The 21,166-nt window shown below is 38.1% G+C and overlaps 2 protein-coding genes across 2 annotated transcripts; one reads left to right on the top strand and one right to left on the bottom strand.

The window, feature by feature from the left end:
• Window positions 1-6,556: 6,556 nt before the first annotated feature.
• On the bottom strand, window positions 6,557-9,698 carry C11H11orf71 (chromosome 11 C11orf71 homolog). Its single transcript, XM_031025825.2, has one exon. It carries the CDS (start codon window positions 9,505-9,507, stop codon window positions 9,112-9,114), a length of 396 nt encoding a protein of 131 aa, XP_030881685.1. The 5' UTR covers window positions 9,508-9,698; the 3' UTR covers window positions 6,557-9,111.
• A 37-nt stretch (window positions 9,699-9,735) lies between these two features.
• Window positions 9,736-19,218, top strand: RBM7 (RNA binding motif protein 7). Its single transcript, XM_006731221.3, has 5 exons — window positions 9,736-9,937; window positions 10,827-10,989; window positions 11,615-11,702; window positions 14,572-14,662; window positions 17,689-19,218. The coding sequence occupies exons 1-5, from the start codon at window positions 9,842-9,844 to the stop codon at window positions 18,040-18,042; spliced, it is 792 nt and encodes a 263-aa protein (XP_006731284.1). The 5' UTR covers window positions 9,736-9,841; the 3' UTR covers window positions 18,043-19,218.
• Window positions 19,219-21,166: the final 1,948 nt, after the last annotated feature.

The following is a 21,166-nucleotide window of genomic DNA, read 5'->3' as shown; positions in this document are numbered from 1 at the left end:
GAGCTGACTGGTCTTGGTTCAAAAATGCTAAATTTCCTGAACCTGGACTATGTTTTCAAAAATTCAAGATGCATTTAGCAAAGCAAGGAAAAATAAATTCAGGCTGCTAGCTTGGCAGCTGGTCTGGATACAGTATTTTGCTCTGTTTACTCTGTCAGGAAGCCAGTTCCATTTGATTAAATTCTGAAATTAGAATGCATGCACTCTGGAAGATACCAAGCAGCTTCATGCTTTCACCCGTATGGAAAATGTGATTAAGGAAATAAACTCAACGGCTGTAGCATCAGAAGAGATCAGTGCAATAGCTGTATTCAACTAGGCTCAATGGGCTAGACCTTCACTTTATTAAAATGGATGGCTTTAGCATAGAAACTGTGTCCACATCACAGAACTGCCATATTGCTCTGAACTCAGGCCGAGAAAGGAGCCAAGTGGAACTGCCATCCAATATTATGGCAACAGTGCAAAATGCAGACCCACTCTCACATCACAGAACTAAAATTTAGCCAAAAGGAGAGATAATTAAAGAATTTATATGCACAGTCTTTCCACATCAACATATTGGATTATTTTCAAAATTGCCAGTATGTCCTAATTTGGCAAGTTCTACAGAATGCCTCCACAACAATCTTGAAATTCTCTGTGGGGTGGCAATATCTTTTGCTTTGCCTAAAATGAAGTAGACTATGAAAAGAATTTCTATGTAAAATACTGTCCAATATAACCAGATAATCCAGGCAAAAAAACCCACAAAAAACCTGTGTATTGTGTTCATTTACCAGTTAATGGAGAGAAAGTTGGGAGTCTATTGGAAAATACTTAAATTGGCAACTGTGATTGCCAACTCTTCACTTTGGCCATAGAGGCTTTGTCAATAAGTTGAAAAAACTGAAATGGAATTAATGTATTATCATTGCACCTGTGAACCTCAGGGGATGTGAAGGGAATGTGACCTAAGAGATGGTAAACCAGAGGACTGTCTAGATAAGACTTTCTAGAATAGCAGTACGTTGATATGGACACTGTGTTCCAGGATCTAATCTTCAGGCTTCATATGCCAAGGAGCTTTTTGTAAGGGCCTCCCAATGTAATCAGATTCTCTGGGACTCTTTTCATGCTAACAAACTCACAAGAAGCTGACACATAAAACCGGATGCCAATAATCATGGGGCTTGGAATGCTCAGGTGAGCTGATGGTGTACTCTTTCCCTTATGACAAGCTAGATAGGTGTTTGCTGGGTCAGCTTGGAGCCAGAGCAAGGAAAGCTGATGGATCTCCTTTATCAGTTTTATCTGGCTGCATATCCATCTCTACAGATTACATGTTGTTGTTCTCACATTGGGGCACACTCTTCCTTCAACAGGAGAAAATTCTTACCTATTGGACTGCTTTTTTAGAAATACTACGTAAGTTATCCCTTCTATTAATGCAATCTTCCTTTGATAGGGTTTAAGACAAATGATTCAGCAGAGCTAATATATTTGTTCTTTAATCTAGACTATACCTTGTGCCTATCACCCTTATATATCATCCATGATTATTGTGAAATGATCTACTGCTAACTGAAAATGTAGATCCCACCAAAAGGCATCCAAATCTAATTTTATTGTTATTTAAAAATTTTTTTTAAGATTTTATTTTGAGAGAGAGAGGGAGGGAGAGAGAGAGAGTGAGAGCAGGGGGGAGGAGCAGAGGGGTAGGGACAAGCAGACTCCATGCTGAACATGGAGCCCGACAATGTAGGGCTCCATCCCAGGACCCGGAGATCATGACCTGAGCTGAAATCAAGAGTCAGAAGCTGAACCGACAGCCACCCAGGGGCCCCAGTTTTATTTTTAAACGTGCCAGCAAAATCAAGTGGAGAAAATAAGCCACAGAACATGTTTAGTATAATACCATTTATCTTGTTTTAAAGCAGGTAAGACAATTCTATGTTCCACTTAGAGATACACTAGGGGTACATGTGTAATAAAAGTCGTTTTTGCAAATAAAGGAGAGAATGTAAAATACCAAATTCAGGACAGTGATTACTCAGGAAGTGGTATGAACACAAGGTTATCAAAGCAAGGTAAACAGAAGGGATTTTAAATGTGGGGCAATATTTTACTTAAGTTGGTTGGTAAGTACATGGGTATTGGTTGCATTTTACTTCTTCTGTTTTGTACGTATTAAATATTGTACAATGCATCTTTTTAAGGAAAAAAAACCCTCAACTGTTAGCCAAAGAAAACCCCATGCTGGATTTGGCCACGGGCTGCCGGTGGGCTACCCTAGCATGATAAGTAGTAGAGCATAGTTACCAAGTGAATGGGCTCTGAGTCAGGCTGCCTGATCATATTTGAATCCCCATTCCACCACTAAATAGTTTTGTGCCCTTGGGCAGATAATAAAATTCTCTGCAAACTAAGGCACACAGGTCAAATCTAGCCCTTTGCCAATTTTTACATAGCTCTCCAGCTAAGAACAGTTTGTACATTTTTAGAAATGATTTATTTATTTATTTGAGAGAAAGAGAGAGTGAAGGAGGTGGGGAGAGGTAGAGGGAGAAGGAGAGAGAGAGAATCAAGCAGACTCCCAGCTGAGCATGAAGCTGGATGCAAGGCTCAATCTCAGGACCCTGAGATCAAGAGTTGGATGCTTAACCAACTGAGCCACCCAGGTGCCCCATGTACATTTTTAAGTGGTTGGAAGAGGGGTGACTGGGTGGCTCAGTTGTTAAGTGGTTGGAAGAACTATCCTCAACCACTGTTGCTGAACTATGAATGGCTTTGGAAATTAGCTTTTGCTGCAGGCTTGATAATGTTTCTCAATGAATTAAGTCTAAAGCTGTAAGGCAAAACAGCACTTACACACCAAATTTATACTGTGGTAATCTCCACAACTAGCATTGTTTGAATCACAAGCAATCTCAAGCTTTTTTATGTACTTCCTGTGCTGTTAAAAAGTTAAGAAGCAGGATCTCCATACCCCCACAAATTTGTAGTAGACATATTTTCTGAGTTCAAACTACAGCTCCAACAGTATCTCTTGGACCTGGATGTGAGTGCAAAAAAAATTTCCATATCTCAAAATCCATTCAACTGTGCAATTGCAGAGCTTCCACCTTCAATTGGAAGCAATTAATCTGCAACATAATGACATACTAAAAGGCAAATATCAAGAGAAAAATTTAACAGAATTGCATAAATGCCTTCCAAGCAATGAATATGCTCAATTAAAACCATATACTCATGTACCAATATCAGGATTTGGCAATACCTATGAAAAGAATATTTCAAAGACATTTTCAAAGATAAAATATATAAAATCTTACTAAAAATCAGCATTAACAAATGAGCATTTGCTATTGACTTTGATGATAGGGAACACGAACTTTGAACTTGAGTAGAATGAAATGTCCCCCCACCCCCGCCAAAAAGAGTTCTACCTTTGCCTTAATAGTATAAGCATCACCAAAAAATGTATCAACTATTAGATTTTGAAATTCATCAATACAAATTTTGTGGAAATTTGTTTTCTCTCGTTACATAAATGCCTCAGCACCCATGTACTTACCATCCAACTTAAGTAAAATATTGCCCCACATTTAAAATCCCTTCTGTTTACCTTGCTTTGATAACCTTGTGTTCATACCACTTCCTGAGTAATCACTGTCCTGGATTTGGTATTTTGCATTCTCTCCTTTATTTTCAAAAACGACTTTTATTACACATGTACCCCTAGTGTATCTCTAAGTGGAACATAGATTTGTCTTACCTGCTTTAAAACAAGATAAATGGTATTATACTAATTATACTAATACTCGTTACATAATAGCCTCAGTTTTGCCCCTTGGTCTGCAAAGTCTAAGATATTTACTACCTGGGTCTTGACAGAAAAATTTTGCCACCTCCTGTCATACAACGATCGTAAGGATTAAATAAAATAATCCTTGGGAAAGTAGTTGGTGGCAACCTGGTATACATAAGCACTCTTTCCTTTTTCTTTTCTCATCATCTATTTTGGACATAGAAGCTTTTCCACGTTTTAAAAATTATAAATGGGGCATTTTAAAGTGCATTAAATATTTATGTGCATAAATATTTGTCCACATCTTGGATTAGGATTAATCTTCAGGTTATATTCCCAGAGGCAGATTGATTCTAAATTGAAGTAAAACCTTTAAACAAAACTTATTTTGTCTTACCATATTACTCTTATCTGCCCAGATAACTGGATAATTTTAGACTAAAGGGCCTACAATTTCTGCCCTTGTCTTCCTGGAATGCTCCACTTTTGGATTTTGATTCCAAGAAGAGATAGCCTACGTGAAGTTCATTCGTTCATGTAACAGGCATTCATTAAATATCTACTCTTTGGGTAATAGGTACAAGTAAACATAAAAATAAATTTATTTTTTTAAGAGATTTTATTTGAGAGGGTGAACGAGAGAGAGAGAGAGAGAGAGACAGCATGAGCCAGGGGAGGAGCAGAGGGAGAAGGAGAAGCAGACTCCCCGTTGAGCAGGGAGCCCAAGCCCGGGACTCCAGGATCATGACCTGAGCCAAAGACAGACGCTTAACAACTGAGCCACCCAGGCACCCCTAAAAATAAATGTAGACATGTCGTCTGCTCTCAGGGAGCTTCAAGGTAGTAGAGGAGGTAAGACATGGATTATAACTCTATCCCTGGAGGCAGGTGTTAAGCTTCTCCCCAAATACATGAATGGAGGATGAGGGAGGGGGCTCCACAGAAAAAAAAAACCAAGGTGCTCTTAGATAGAGGATAAATAGTTGCTTAATAGACAGAACATCCCATATTCTCTTCATGTTTCCAGCTCTCAGCGTCAGTCCGGTCCATTTTTTGCTTAACCTTGTTAAAATGGGTGTGTCCTTTGTAATGTAAAGAAACTGGACCAATCTGGATGGATAGAAGTTTAACTGGCAGAAAACGAGAAGTACAAACGATTTAGTTAAGGGGACTAGAATAGGCATAGGCACAGCGGCAGGAAAGAACAGCAACCACGTGGGCACATTATGAAAAAGAAGGCTGGCAATGTAGTCTGGTCAGATTCTGTAAAGTCTTAAAAGTCAGTTTGTGGAGTCTGCAATTTTTAAGAGTTGCATTGCTTCAGTTACTCTCAGGTCTTTGGGAAGCTGAAGGCAGTATTTTCTTCTGATTTAGAAGTGTATTTTGAAGAAGGGCTGTCTTCAGATATTCCAGTGAAGCTAACAGCCAAGTAAATCATTACATTTAAAAAAAAGATTACATTATTAGCATGCTTAAGAAGTAAGTTTCATCAGGGGATGTTCCTAATGCCTTCCCTTAGTGACATTGCCAGTCTTGATCCTCAGTGGCTGGGGAATCTGCAGCTGCATGCTTGCCTCCCTCCTCCCACCGACTCACCAAAGACAATGATGGGTACCAGTCATCATTTGGAATAAAGATGGGATTGAATCTTATCAAACCACGAGTGAGGAAACCAATCAATTTGCCTGACTAATAACATTCTGGAAACTTAGCAAATTCTGCTACATTATATAAAAGTCCATTTCTAATACCTGACGTGGGGAGCCAATGAAACTTCTTAAGTAAGGCAGCATACAGAATTACGTTTCTGTAGAACTGAGGCTCATCGGGAAGAGAGGTAGTATGCAAAAATTTTAAACTTATGGACAAATAAATTTGTGAAACCCTGGTGAAAATGAAGTTAAACAGCTTTCTTTTTCTAAAGGAATTATCAGAACATTTAACATATTATTATACATCATGACTCCCTAACAAGGTGATAAAACGTGTACCACTTGTCAAATGTATTGATCTCGTCTTTCTACAAAGAAGTATCTTATATTTCTAAGCTGTACCTTAGCAGGATCTGGATTCACTGAAGGAATGAAAGACAACCAATTTTGCTCGCAAGACAGCCAAGCCTCTGACCATCAAAAGTTAACTTACTCATCCTTCCTGTAGGACTTTCCTCCCTCCTTTCCTTTCTTTCCAAGGTACCCCGCTTTAGAGGTAAGGCTTATCACGAAATCCAGATACTGAGGGAAAGTCTCCTGGCCTCTTTTTTCTATATCCCTAGTGGGCATTCTTTTTAAGAGCTTTAGTGCTGATGAATAAAGTAAATATTCTAATAGGACTCCACTTCAACACATGCTAGTCAGTTACTATGATATGATAAATACGAGACAATAAAAAACAAACAGGAATTTACAATTTTTTTTAAACTAACATTAAGTATTGATTTTTTTGGACAGTTTTTTGTATTACTCTTAGAAACCGCATCTATTTTAGAATGCCAACATGCTATACTTCACTACTGATGTTAAATATTTATTTTGTACGCTAACATTTTTAATGACACGGACTGCTCTTGGGAAAACTGTCCCTGCTTCAAGGTAATTTCATCGACAGAGGTTTACATTGGTTCTTGCTTCCATGATATGGTCTTTGTGACTCATTGTAACTTGGACACTAGCACAGATGCTAAGGAGAATTTAGATATTCATTGGCTCAGATTTTTTTTTTTTAAAGATTTTATTTATTTATTTGAGAAAGAGAGAATGAGAGAGAGCACGAGAGGGAAGAGGGTCAGAGGGAGAAGCAGACTCCCCGCTGAGCAGGGAACCCAACGCGGGACTTGATCCCGGGACTCCAGGATCATGACCTGAGCCAAAGGCAGTCACTTAACCAACTGAGCCACCCAGGCGCCCTCATTGGCTCAGATTTAAAATGATGGAACATTTATGTGAACAAGGGTCTCCTCCTGTCAAAGCACAATAAACCACACAATTTTTTTCTTTTTTTTCCTCTGGCACATATACACTATTATTCAGTCAAAGCCCTACTCCTGATGATCTCATGCCTAAACAAACAGAAATGAAATCACTCCCCTTGGGTCTTCCTTTTCTCATGTGCACTTTTATGCCAGAACCTGCAGCACCCTCTCCCACTCTCGTGTCCTGGTTTGTACAGTAAATACGGTCATCCTGTGTATTATACCTCATTTTCCTCTTCTCATCCTGTTGTCCACTTCCAATTTTAACAAGTTTATTTTTTAAAGCACAGAATTAATAGGTTAAATGGGGGAAGATCCAAGAAGACATAATCCTATTTCATACTTGATAGTATTCAGCCTCTCTCTGAAGTTTTTGGCTGAACTTACCTTGTGAGGTGTTATTTTTCACTATTAGGCATCTCTAAGTTTTTTGAAAACACTTCTTACCTTTAGTCTTAATTTTATTATTCTTCCCAGTCTAAAACTCGTTAACATATAGATTTGGGATTCCTTTCTCAACTACAGGTTTTTGTAATGCCCAGTCTAAGGCACCCATCGTATATTATCAATTAATCTTTTAGGTTAGAAGAGTGTTAGATATATGCTATCTTTGAGAGAACTGAGAAAATAGTTACTCAAATGACTTTTTGTATGGCATGGTTCAAATGAGGAAACTGGATGAGAGCTGCAAGGCTCTATCATTGACTAGCCGTATGACCTTGGAAAGTTTACTTCATCTCTTTGTGCCTTGGTTTCTGGGCAATAAAATGAAGTATGATATCTCTCTTATGGGCCATTGTGAGAATTAAATGACATATATAAAGCTCCACCAAAGCAGAGACGTTATTGAACTTGTTCACTTTATTCTAAATGCCTAATACAGGTCATATGAGGCACAGAATAAGTTCTCAATCAATATCTGAATAAATAATGAATAAAAGCCTCTACAACATTGCCTTACACATACCACTCAATAAAACATAGCCGTTATTATCCTTCCAACCGTTCTTTCTATGACCTGGTTTCCAGATCTCTCACCATATTAATCACTCTCTTAGGGAAGCTCTTGGATTTACCAACATTCTTCTTCAGATGTGGTTCTAACAATTCAATACTGTGTGGTATGTGCTAATTTTGCTTTACCTGATCATAATTATACACAAGAGTCCACTGGGAAAAAGCTAGTCTACCTGCTTACAGAGAGTTGGCACTTAAAAAACCCCACTAATTTTCTCCCCATACCACCCTTTAAACCTTAGGAAATATGTGGTTAAGAGAATAAAAATATCAGAAAATAAGGAGTGACCAGCCAGGCAGGAGAACCAGGATAGTAGAGTATTATGGAAAGCCACTGCAACCAATGCTACTGTTATTACTGCATGTAATGAACAGTCCAGTGTGGTGATTACCTATTGATTTATTAGTCTCCCTATCTAGAACACATTCCTCGACTGTAGCTAATCCACAGTGCTCACCACTGGGAAGATCTTCAAATATTGTTGAATGGCTAATGAATACAAATAAACAAGAACGTTTGGGGAAGATGCTACAGTGAATCGATGAACCGCTTCCTAACAGGAGACCGTAAGCCTCAATTATCCACCATTGTATTTCGGGACAACAGACTCAGATTAAGGAAACTGGGATTGAATGCTAACAATAAAATGACAAATAGAATTGTAAAAACTCATTTGGAGCCTTTGGCAAAAAAAGAAATGAAACTGGCTTAATAATGTGAAAAAGCAGCAAAGTTTAGGTTTACTTTTGTTTTTAGTATGACTGAGATTGGAGTTTGTAGATATGCCTGAAGAAAAAGTGGAGGGAGATGGAAAAGGGATAAAGACAAGAGGATTGGATAAGCCTCAGGCCCTATGGAAGAATAAGCCAGGGTAGTAAAAAGAAGCATTTCCTTTTCACCAACAGAAGTAAACGTAATGGCAATAGTCTGGGGTAGAGAGGTAGGCCGTTTCCAATTACAAGTCTCCAATTACAAGTAGGAGAATCTGCCAGGGTGGGAGATACGGTTCGTGGAAAGCAGAGAAATTTGGGTCCATTGTTGGGATGGAGTGCACAAGGGGTGAAAAAATGATTGCCGACCTCTGGGAAGGGTGGTTCAGCTTTGTGACTAAGATCTCTTCTACCTCCCTCCTGATTTAATCACTCTGGCCGCCTAAAACCATCGGAATTCAGCAGTAAGGAGAAGTTTCCTCTGCACTAAGCCGTATTAGCAGGACTCCTAAGTGTTTTTATATTAAAATGAAAATACATCCCTCTGAAAATAAGACTGCCCAGGCACCAAGGATTTTAGAGAGGCCTCGTTTACAAGCGAATCGAGGGGCAGAGGGAGGTATTAAGCCGAGAGGCGGGCTGCGATAACACTTCCAATGGCCATCAGCCGCTGTTGCAGCAGGCTCCTCAGGAGATCCAGTTTAACCCCGGGGGTCGGATACGGCGAGAATCTGGTCTGGCGGCTCCGGTTCCGTCCATCAGGTTCCCTTCCCGTTATAAAGCGGGTCGGGCTCCGGCCGCCCCCACTCGTCCGACGGCTCTCGGTACGAGCGCTCGGCCGCAGGGCCTGCCGAGGAGTGGGTCCTGGAAGAATAGCCTCGGGCCTAGCAACGAGGAAGCTGTCTCCGGAGACCATCGCCAGCGCTAAGGCCGACGGGCTGAGGTCGCCGTGGGACGCGCGGTAGGCCACCCCGGTCCTTTGATCGCCGGCCGACAGGGACACATTGTTCAGCGCCATCTTCAAACACTGCCCGCAGTGTTTGTTACGTCCCTCGGTCAAGGTGGGCCCTTTGCGGCTCCACAGATCAGTCCAGGCCGTCTCGAACGCCGCCACGGCCTACATGTGAGGCCATAACTAGAGCCGCGGCCGACCAAGGAGCCGCCTCTCACCGGCGTTCTCCTCGCGAGCATGCGCAGCGCGTCCGCGCACCGCGGCGCCGGCCGGGAGCGAGCGTGATTGACGTTTACGTCCGTGACGTCCGGGAGGGCAAGGACGTGGGGTTTCCGAGAGTGCGCAGTGAGTGCGACGGCGACGACCCCCTCGGCCTTTTTAGGGAGGGGGCGACGGTGAGATGGGGGCGGCGGCGGCGGAGGCGGACCGCACTCTCTTTGTGGGCAACCTTGAAACTAAAGTGACCGAGGAGCTCCTCTTCGAGCTTTTCCACCAGGTCAGTAGCAGACGGCAGGCTTTTCCTTTCGCTATGCGGCTCCCATACGGCCCGGTCCGACGGCCATGCCCGCCTTCTTGGGGAAAGGGGGTCTGTGGGTCCGGGTGCCCGACGGGTGGGCCGCTTGGGGCCGGAGGTCCACTGGAAAAGTGAGGCGCTCGCTGGGTGTCGCCTTATGGGAAGAACCCTAGTCAGTTCACTCCAGGGTGGTGGAGGCTTCCTTGGTGAAGCATTCCCGAGGTAAAGATTCAAGGATCCTAAGGGGCACGGTATGTGTGGGTTCTTCGTGGAGCAGGGCTTTTTCCTCTTCCTTTGCTCATCTTCCTTCCCCTTAAGGCACTTTGTCTTCGGTTTATCTGGCTAATTAGATTTCAATTGCTTGGTCAGTATCTGTTTCCATTTAAGTTTTTTAAATTAGTTGCAGCGTTAAAATATTTAAAATCGACTACTCCATAGAGCAGCAGACTCGTAGTGTTTCTGTATTCGAATCTGCATTAAAATGTGTTAAAAATTCAGAATTTCTTGTTCTTTCCAGTTCCATTCTCTAACAACTGGTAATATTTGGTTAATCAGTACAAAAGTGAGTTTTTAGTCCAAGGAAACCACTTTCTCTAGCTCTTGATAAACGGTACCTGGAGTGGGAAAGTGATGGATGTTGGTCGCCTTGTTAAAAAGTCACATGAAATGTAAACAGTGACTGTTTCCAGTTCCTTATAGGCTTCCTAACCCAAATAAATGAATCAAGTGTTCAGTCATATCTATAGAACCTTTAATTGAGTTGGAAATCCCTGTGTGTCCATTTTTTAGACTTTTCCTGGTTACATTTCTGTTGTTTTTAAACTTCCTCATTTAAATTCTGAAGATTTTCTTTTTCTTTTTTTGTTTGTAGGCTGGACCGGTTGTAAAAGTGAAAATTCCAAAAGATAAGGATGGTAAACCAAAACAGTTCGCATTTGTGAATTTCAAACATGAAGTATCTGTTCCTTATGCGATGAATCTACTTAATGGAATCAAACTTTTTGGGAGGCCCATCAAAATTCAATTTAGATCAGGTAACTAACTGTTCAGTGTTACTGTTTAGGGAGACGGGTTTTTTGCTGCTTTGTTCTTTGTTTTTAATTTTATTATTCAATTTTTAAAGAACCTCTTGTTGGATGAAAATACCTTAAGCTTTGTGGGTAGTAAGCTTTATATATCCCTGAAACTAGATAACGTTGACAACATGGATTTTGAAAATTGTCATTTTAAAATTGAGTTTGGGTTACTAAAAAGAGCATAAACTTTGTTGTTAGGAAGACTTGGGTTTGGGTTCCTGCTCTGAAAGGAGTGAGGTTGTTTTCTAAAAATACTTTTCCTGGCTGCTTTGTGATTTACATTTACAAATTTTGATTCTGGATCATGTGAGGATGAAACTTTCCATGTATCCAGTTAAAATTTAGTGTGTTATGGCCAGGTTGGATATTTGTACATTGGTAGTACTTATTTGGAACCCTTTGTTTTGGATATATCTGATGATAAACACATAATTTTCATTCTGATGGAACTGTAAAGCGGTCTAGTGAAATTTGAAGTTTTCTCTTATAGCTTCAGTCTACCTTTTTGGCATGATTTGGGGTAGGAGGGATAAAATTTCAACTTGTTCTATCAAGGATAATTTCTCAAATTACTTCATTTTAGGAAGTAGCCATGCCTCACAGGATGTCAGTTTGCCATGTCCCCAGCATCATGTTGGAAACTCAAGCCCTACCTCTACATCTCCTAGCAGGTAATATTTTGGACCTATTGTTAAAATCATTTATTGGAAATTTTTTAGTTAGTGATCTCAAAACATACTGAGGGATTTGTTTCCTCCTTTAAGCTCCTACCTCTTTATTTTTCTGCTATATTATATTTTGGATTATAATTAGTTATCTATTTTAAGGGGACTACAGACAGACATATATAGTACCCCTAAAATAGATATATATGTACATATAATTACGTTCATTTGTGAAGACATATACCCACAGCCACATATTTAATATGTAACTGAAAATTTCCCAGAACATTACTTATTCTCTACTTTCAGTATACTCTATTTTCTATTTTATTTTCTTTTAAAAATTCACATTAGTTTTGACCATTAATTTGTTGTTACTTGCAGTTTAAAAATACCTATCAGTAACAGACTGGTGGACTAAGAGTTTATAGAATTGGATTCTAGGTCTGCCTCTCCGATTGTGTAATCTTGAAGTAGTCTCATTTCTCTGGTCCTGTCCTTCCATTTGTAAAGAAAAGCTGAATTGAATGCTCTCCAGAGTCTCTTCCAGCTACTAAGGGTTAGAAAAGGTACCATGTTTATACTAAATAATTTTATTTGCTTTGGGAAGCATGATATTTTACCAGGGACATTTTTTCCCCTGGTTTATCAGTAGAGCTATTCATCAGTCATAATGGGCTTCATTCAAGAAAGAGTCAACAAATATCTGTCATGTGTCAGGTTCTTCACCAAGTCCTTTGCATTTATGGTTTTATTTCTCACAGCAGTCTTAGGAGGTAGGGATTATGGTTAGTTCTACCTTGTATGTGAGGAAAGTGAAGACTGACATTAAGTTGCTCAAGTTTGAACTGCTCATGAACAGTGGGCTGGGATTGAAACCCAGGCATTGTGACTGAGCCCCAGCCACTGTCATAGGCTGCATAGTGAAGCTTAAAAGTCTGTAGGAAGATACATATATATTTTGCGACTGCCTTTTTTATTTTGCGACTACCTGTTTAATAAGTTCTCTAAAGAAAGCATAGAATGTGCTTGGAGAAAGGTTTAACAAGGAGAGATGATATAAATGAATGAGGAACTAAAAGGCAGATGTATCTAGATCATAATGAAGGAAAAATGGAGTAGTAGATAATGTTGGTGAAGTAGAAAGAGGGTCTTTCTTACAGACCATAGTTAAGATTTGGGAATTTTCGGGGTGCCTGGGTGGCTCAGTCGTTAAGCGTCTGAGTTCGGCTCAGGTCATGATTCCAGGTCCTGGGATCGAGCCCCGCATCGGGCTCCCTGTTCCGCGGGAAGCCTGCTTCTCCCTCTCCCACTCCCCCTGCTTGTGTTCCCTCTCTCTCTGTCAAATAAATAAATAAAATCTTTAAAAAAAAAAAAAAAGATTTGGGAATTTTCTCCTAAAAATGGTAGAGACACATTGAAATGTTTTCAGTAGGATAGTAACAAGAAAAGGTTTGTATTTTAATAAGTTGTTTGGTTGCTGTGGGAGAATGGCTCATTGGAGGGGACAAGACTGAACAATAGACCAGTTAGGAGGCTATTGGTAGCTAAGTATTGCTATTAGTAGCAAGATATCAAGGAAGTTACTAGGGTGAGGTTGTTGGTTTGGATTAGGGTGGTGCCAGGATGTGGAGCGAAGTCGCTTCAGTATGAAAAGATAACTGGAAAGTAAAATTTCCAAGAAAGAATAGTGTAAAAATGGTACCTCTTAGCAACCTTCTTGCCAACTGAAATTGTGTTTAAATACTCAGCACATTTGGAACTTGAAGCATCTCAAACCACTTTTGTAGAAGCTTCAAAGGTATCTCAGGTGGAGGAAAAAAGTTTACCTCCCTGAGAATTTCTTTGGAAAAAAATACACAAGTAAATAAGTTGTTTTTAATTTAAGGCTAGAGTGCCAATCGTTTTTGTTTTCTTAAAAGGAAATTTATACTTTTTACCCCTTTAACATACACGTGTCTAACCTGATTTAAGAAAACCCAAAATGAAAAGATCTAAACTATGAGACAAATCAGTTAGTGATTTGATGCTAAGTATTTTAAAATAAAATTAAAGCGCTTGCTAAAGTGACTTTTTCTGTAGAGCAAGCTACTTTTTTAAGAATTGAGGAATAAGGTATAATTCTTTAAAATTAATACCCTATTTATGTTACAGAACTCTTTAATTCCTTGCTCCCCCAGACCTGTTCCTCTCCCTGTCACAGTAAATGTCCACGTAATTGCTCAAGCCAAAAATCTAGATTTTATCCTTTATTTTTCTTTTTCCCTCATCTATCATATCTAATCAACCAAATCCTTTTCATCTTAGTTTTCAACCTAGGCCTCTGCACTAGTCCTGGGATTGACAGGTTTTTTTGGGGTTTTTTTGTTTTTGTTTTTTCTATGAAGGGCCATACTTTTGTTTCAGACTTTACAGGCCATACTTTTTTTTTCTCTTTCTTTGTCATTGTAACACTACATAGATAAAACAGACACAGGAGTGTCAGAAAAACGGGGTTTGGCCCACAGGCTATATAGCTTGCTCACCCCTGTGCTAATTCTTCCCTCAGCTGGAATGTTTTGCCTCCAGGTAATCTTGTTACTTAGTTTTCACTTCAAATGTGTCTCCTTTTTAGAAAGACCATCCCTGACCAGCAGAGCTAAAATAGAACCCCTATCTCTCTCCCATTACTTGCTTTTTAATCAATTATTTATCACTTGTAACAAGGTGAAGTTGTTTTACTGTCTGAATCCTTACCCTTATCCATGAGAGAGCAGATAGATACCTTGTCTTTCTTGTTCATTCCTACCTTTGACACTGTGTCTTGCTCATGATTGGTATGTAGTAAATATATGTTAAACTGATGATTATATGTTGGTTTTCTTATTTTCCACAGGTATGAAAGGCCTGTGGATAACATGACTCCATCAGTACAGATAATTCAGAGATCTTTCTCTTCTCCAGAAAATTTTCAAAGGCAAGCAGTGGTAGGTTGATATTTCTCTTCTCTTATTTTTTTTTAAAGATTTTATTTATTCATTTGAGAGAGAGAGACAACCAGAGCACAGCAGGGGAGGGGCAGGGTGGGGAGGGGCAGAGGGAGAAGGAGAAGCAGACCCCCTGCTGAGCTGGGAGCCTGACTGGGCTTGATCCCAGGACCTGGAGATCATGACCTGAGCCGAAGGCAGATGCTTAACTGATTGAGCCACCCACGTGCCCCTTCTTTTTTTTCTTTTCTTTTCCTTTCTTTTTTTCTTTTTAAATAAAGTAATAATTCCTTTTATTAAAAAAACTAGCACATATCTTTGTTGTACTATTTACTTACAGGTACAGACAAGCTAGTCTCTTAGTAGCCATGAAAAATACCATGCAGTCTTCTACAAATAGAATAATTTCTAAGGTATTACCTAAAAAGTTAGTTTCATGATGAGTAAATTATCAAATTCTTGAATTTAAAACAAATTAGACCTTGATTAGCATCTACTAGTGCTAGAACTGGGGTTACCCAAATGTCAAGACTAAGCCTTTAAGTAGCTTACACAGACACACACACACGCACGCACACACACATAAATGAAGTCCCTACAAAAATAAAAATAGTTACAATGTATTGATTAATTAATATGTGTCAGGCAATATCACCTAAAAGTGTTACATATATTATTTCTTCTTCAGGGTAACTGAGATATATTCCCTGTTATAATATATAGGAAAATTAAGGTTTAGAAAGGTCATAAAATTAGCAAAGGCAGGACTGAGATTAAGTTGCAGCCTGCTAAAATTTGAAACCATGGAGTGTTACGCAGAAAATTTAATGAAAAAGAGCAACACAACATAATTAAGATAGAAAACCCAGAAAATCATGATTAGGTTATTGAATAAAGTATCACATATGATAATTATGCAGTGCAGCAGAATACGATGTACACTTGCAAATACAATTCAGTTTATGAAGTTTTCAAAATTTGTCACAAGAAGTCTTTTGTCTTACAAAGACAAAAGCAGAAGTTGTAATTGCTTTTACCAGTGATTTATGTACTTGGAGGGTTTTAAACTCAGCTTCTCAAAAAAATCTCAAAAATAATCACATTTGATATATTGAATGCTTGCTGAAACCTTAATTCTTTGAACACCGAGTCTAAATTTATCAGCCAATTAACAATATTATGCTACAACTTGCATCTCTTTCACAGCTGTAAAATAAAATTTATCACTCATTTACTGTCCTCTACAAATAAACTAAAATACACTTCTTGAGACATATTTGTTGGGTCTAAAGGTCGCTTATAACTGAAGTTAAGTAATGTCTCTAGAGGCTGTGCAAAAATGTTGACCAAAACTCAGACATCTTCAAGAAGAACCCCAAAAAACTTAGAATGTTCAAACAGGGGTGCCTGGGTGGCTTAGTTGGTTAAGCATCTGACTCTTAATTTTGACTGAGGTCATCTCAGGGTTTTGAGATCGAGCCCTGTTTCCCGCTCTGCGCTCAGTGGGGAGTCTACTTGATATTCTCTCTCTCTCTTTCTCTCTCTGCCCCTGCCCCTACTTGGGCATGCATGTGCGCTCGCACGCGCTCACTCACTCACTGTCTCTAAAATAAATGTTTTAAAAAATGTTCAAATGATTCTTAAATAATATTCTAAGTTTTAGTTAGACTAGCATGATCTCTTGTAGGTTGATCACCCATTTTGATTTTCACTGGGCTGAGAAACATATTTAACAGATTGAAGATAAATAGAACTGCATTTCACATTTGTATTTTTCTTCAGCCGTTGTTGGGGGTGGGGGGTGTATGTTTGTGTTTCAAGGACTGGAAATTTATTCTCTGATATTCTTGCAGCCTATGCTGAAAGGCTTCTTACCATACATTCTCCTTAATGCTTAATAACAGTACTTGAATATATTGGAGTCTTTGACCAGTTTCCTCTTGATTTCCATTTTTTCTGTAATAATGAGACTGTGAGAATAGGCTTAAAATCTTTGGTGTGTTTTACTGTTCCATCTTTGTCTCCAGTCTTTCATTTTTTTTAGTTTTGTCTCCAAGTCCTTTATTTTTTTCCTTTTCTTGAATTGATTTCTTCTTTTTTTCTTTGCCCAAATCACAGTGTTGGCTTGTGACCCCTCACCCTTTTGCAGGTTTGCAAAATAAAAATATAAGTGAAATAAAGTAAACTTGAGGGACCAATATAAAGGGATGTCAACTTTTATGTAAATACCACATATTTTTCTCATTGTGGTATAGGCTATTTAAAAAAATCATCACTGGCTAACGCTTATCCACAGGCAGAATTGGGGACCACTGGGCTAGTGAGTTCGTACTTGTCTCTGTTTTCTCTTCACTAGCCCATCTCACATCTCACAATGTTTCAAAATGAATGTTATAATCCTGTTTCGCTTATCTTCCTGGTAATTTGATTTTCTTTCGTTTGCAAGATAAAGTCTGAATTCTCTAGTCTACTTATAAGGCACTTCCATCATCTGATGCCAATAAACCTTTCTAGCCTAACTCCATTATTCATTGCTTATGAGATCTGTTATCAGTCAGAATTTTTGCTATTCTACAAACTCATTGTTTCCCTATTATCTTTATGCAATTTCCTTTCCTTGGTATACTTCCCCCTTAAAATATTCCATCCGTACTTTTAATACTTAGATAAAAATGCCACCTTCATGAAGCCTTTCCTAATGATCCCGAGCTCTTGGCTCTTTATGTGTTCATTAGACAATGATTTACATTATAATCATTTGTATGACCTCTTCCCTTCTAAGTTGTATTCTTGAGGGCAAGGAATAGTAGTTATGTACAAATAGCTTACAGGTATACATTGGAATGAACAAAGCCATTGTATTTTTTTTTTTTTCTTTGAGTTCTGTTTAACCTAAGATCTATATGGGCAAGAGTAATTTAGCTTTTCCATCATTATCTGTTTGGTTCACTGTGACTAAATATATATTGGCTTTGATACCTAGAAATACTTGCAGTTAACATTTCCTTCTTTTTGTCTTCTCTTAGATGAATAGTGTTCTGAGACAGATGTCCTATGGTGGGAAATTTGGTTCTCCACTTCTGGATCCATCAGGATTTTCCCCATCGCATAGTCATAGTTTTAACCAATCTTCAGGCTCCCAGTGGCGCCAAGATACGCCATCCTCACAACGTAAAATCAGACAGAATTCTCATCCCTACATCCCGGATCGACATTATAGCCGTGAACAGCGGTACACTGACCATGGGTCTGATCATCATTACAGAGGAAGCAGGGATGACTGCTTCAGTGAGGATAGGAATCCCGATGGCTGGAGCCACGACTATGATAACAGAAGAGACAACAGCCGAGATGGAAAATGGCGTTCATCTCGACACTAACAAGTGTTAAAAGGATGAAGTTGTTATAGGGTCATTCTAGGTCCTTTTGGCTAAATAGACCTGGAAATGTTTTGTTAAACTTACAGAGCAGCTTTACAAGTTGCCACGTTTCTTTTTAAAATTTTTAAAACCTATAGCTGCGGTCTAATACAGAAATAAGGGTTGTGGTTCCAGTTTTACTACATTAATAACCTTTCACCTCAGGGTTTTATGCAGAGGAAAGGGTTTTATGCAAAAGAAAGTGCCACAATTCCTAATCATTTTAGACAAATGAGGAAGGAGGATGTATTATATGTGTTGGTTGTATTATAAAGCAAATCTTTTAATTATCTGTTATCTTTTTGTATTGCAGGAAGTTTCTTGTTAGTGAATCAGGTTTTGGTGTGTATAATAGAAAACATTCAAGTTCTGGTAGTCTGAATTGACTATCAATATTTTGTTAAATGAGAAAATGTAATTTCAGTGATTCACTTTACTAACATTTTATGTAGAAAGCTTATTGGTAAAGTTTGGGGATAAATCATATTTGATTTAGAGAATTTTTAGTGTAAGTTCTGTGACATGGTCTTTTGAATTTTACTCTAATTGAACATAAAATTGTAAATTTATACATGCTATCTCATTCTAAAATTTTAGAATTTGCTCATTAAGTCATGTTTGATGTATAACTGAAGTCACTCAGGAAGTTAAATTTTTTAAATGTATTTTTTTACATTAAAAATACAGTGTTAATATAAAACCCCCTTTTCAGGAAGAACACAAATGTAAATGCATAGTCAGATAAAAATGGTAAAATGTTTTACTGAAAGTATGCTTTTGTGAGGGGGAAAAAAAAAAGGTTCCTGAAGCCTTTAAGTGCTGCCTCTGACACTCAAATTTTAAAAATTCTAACATTTTCAAAGTGCCCAGGACATGTGTATAAGGATACGTTTTATTATGGAGATTGTACAGGTCGCTTTTTTGTTTGAACATTTGAAAGAATTTAGTCTTAAACATTTTCTGATTTAAAAATTTTAAGATCTTGTTTAGCAGAACTTTTGTGTATCAAGATGCTGTTTCTTCTTTGTTGTAGAACTTGTTTATAAAAATATCATTCCTTGAAAATTTTTGATCCTTTTTAGTATTAATCACAACATTTGTACTCTGTTGCTTTTTAATATATTGAAAACATAAAAAGGACTGTGCCTTATTTTTTGGACATCACTTACTTTAGAGACATTGTATACGACATTAGCAATATGCTTCAGTTCAGTGATTACCTAGTGTTAAGAATGTCTGTTCTTAGAACATCCTGAAATACTCCTTTTGTACATATAGAACTTAATACTTTAGAATCAAATTTTCAGTGACATGGATTATAGTTCTGAGCATTAGCTAACTAGTTCAGGTTAGCCTCCTTGAGAGTTCACATACTCTCAGGTCTTTCCTATTTGTAAATAAAATGCATGCAGTTTTTAGGTAAATGGAATTATTTACTCAACATGGAGAGCATTAGGATCAAAAGTTTGTTTGCTTTAACAGTTTAATAGTAGGAGGATTTGCTTCCAATGAGCTTGTTCTCAGGTATCTTACCTGTATGAATATTTGGTAGGTTTTATAGAGATTTACAGAGATGTATTCTGCTTTATTGCAGTTTATCTTTGGGTCAGTTCTTTTCATATTGATTCATAGGTAATCCTGGTTTGGAATAATCTATTTTTTTAATGACTTGGGACACACCCCTTTTGAGGTTTCAGAGAAACTTTTTCACTTCAATCTCTCCCAGTTGAGGGTAATCAAACTAATAAATGTCCTGTGTAAAGGGATCAAACAAGACAGCCTCAACAAACTGAATATAGTTAGTAAGATGATTCACGTAGGTTTGGGAGCTGCAGTAGAAAGGAAGAGGTGTTTCTGTGGGAGCAGTTTCTCCCCATGTGTTCATGAACCACCATTCTCACAAGGTGTTCTGCACAATAAGTGTTCTGTAATCAAATGTGGTAAAGTTGGGTACTATCTAACATTGGGTGGCTTTCTCTTAGTGACAAAAACCACAAAGCTTCTGACAGGTACTGCAGTAAAGAAATCTTTGTGCTTAACCTAGTATTTTCCAAACTTATTTGACCATTTTGTGCATAACACTAAGATATTAAGACCCCCAAAGAATCTGACTCAACCTTTCTCTACCCAATCAACCAACATTTTTGATACTACTCTCTAATCATATTGTGTAGATCCATATTCCTCACACCAACTGCCATCATCTGAGAAGGGGCAATCATCCTCAACAGGATTATTCCAACAGCACCCCGATGTGCCAATTTATGTAATACAATAATAGTACCCTGTATTGTTTTTGTCATAGCCTTATACCGTGTTAATAATTTTCTTTTTATCTGTATCTCTCTAGGTAGCTCCATGAAGGCAGAGACCATATCTTATCACTGAATTCTCATTATCCAGTGCCTGGCACTCCAATAATACTTGGTAAATTTTTTTTTTTTTTTTAATACTTGGTAAATTTTTGATGAGTAAATGAACATTTGTCAAATAATTGAATAAAAAAGGGAGGCTTCAGCATAGTAGTATTTTTTTTTATCGGTTTCCTAATCCTGAACCATCATTCTATCCTGTTATAAAAACTCTGTATTACAATATATTGTGCCAATTACACTCTAGAATTCTGTTTTTCAAAAATGTTAAGATTTAGATATGTATTCATGAGGTTTTCTTTAAAAAAATTGTTTATTATCTTAGTTTGGTTTGGGAATTATAGTTCTGCTAGTTTTATAGAATGAATTGGTAAGGTTATCTTTTTCTATGCCCTGGCAAGAAAATTGAATAATACAGGAATTATCTGTTAATTTAAGACTTGTTGAACTCATAAAACAGTCTTAGAAATAAATGATTTCCCCCCCATCTTCCTTTATTAGCCATGGGGGAAACTATTCGTTTCCTACTTTCTCAGAAATCAATTTGAATAATTTATACCTTTCTAAAAAAAATCAGCCATTTTCTTTTATCTTTACAAATTAATTGATAGAAGTACATGGTATTTCTTACAATTTTTGTTAAACTCGTCCTCCAGTTAGAGTCCAGTTTTAGTTTGTGATATATTTCTACGTTCCTTCCTACATCCTGGTCA

The sequence above is a fragment of the Leptonychotes weddellii genome, chromosome 11 (assembly GCF_054177405.1).
Source record: "Leptonychotes weddellii isolate Sample4059 chromosome 11, ASM5417740v2, whole genome shotgun sequence".
Taxonomy (NCBI): Eukaryota; Metazoa; Chordata; class Mammalia; order Carnivora; family Phocidae; genus Leptonychotes; species Leptonychotes weddellii.
The sequence above is the reverse complement of the archived record's forward strand: the minus strand, read 5'-3'. Positions and strand labels throughout refer to the sequence as shown.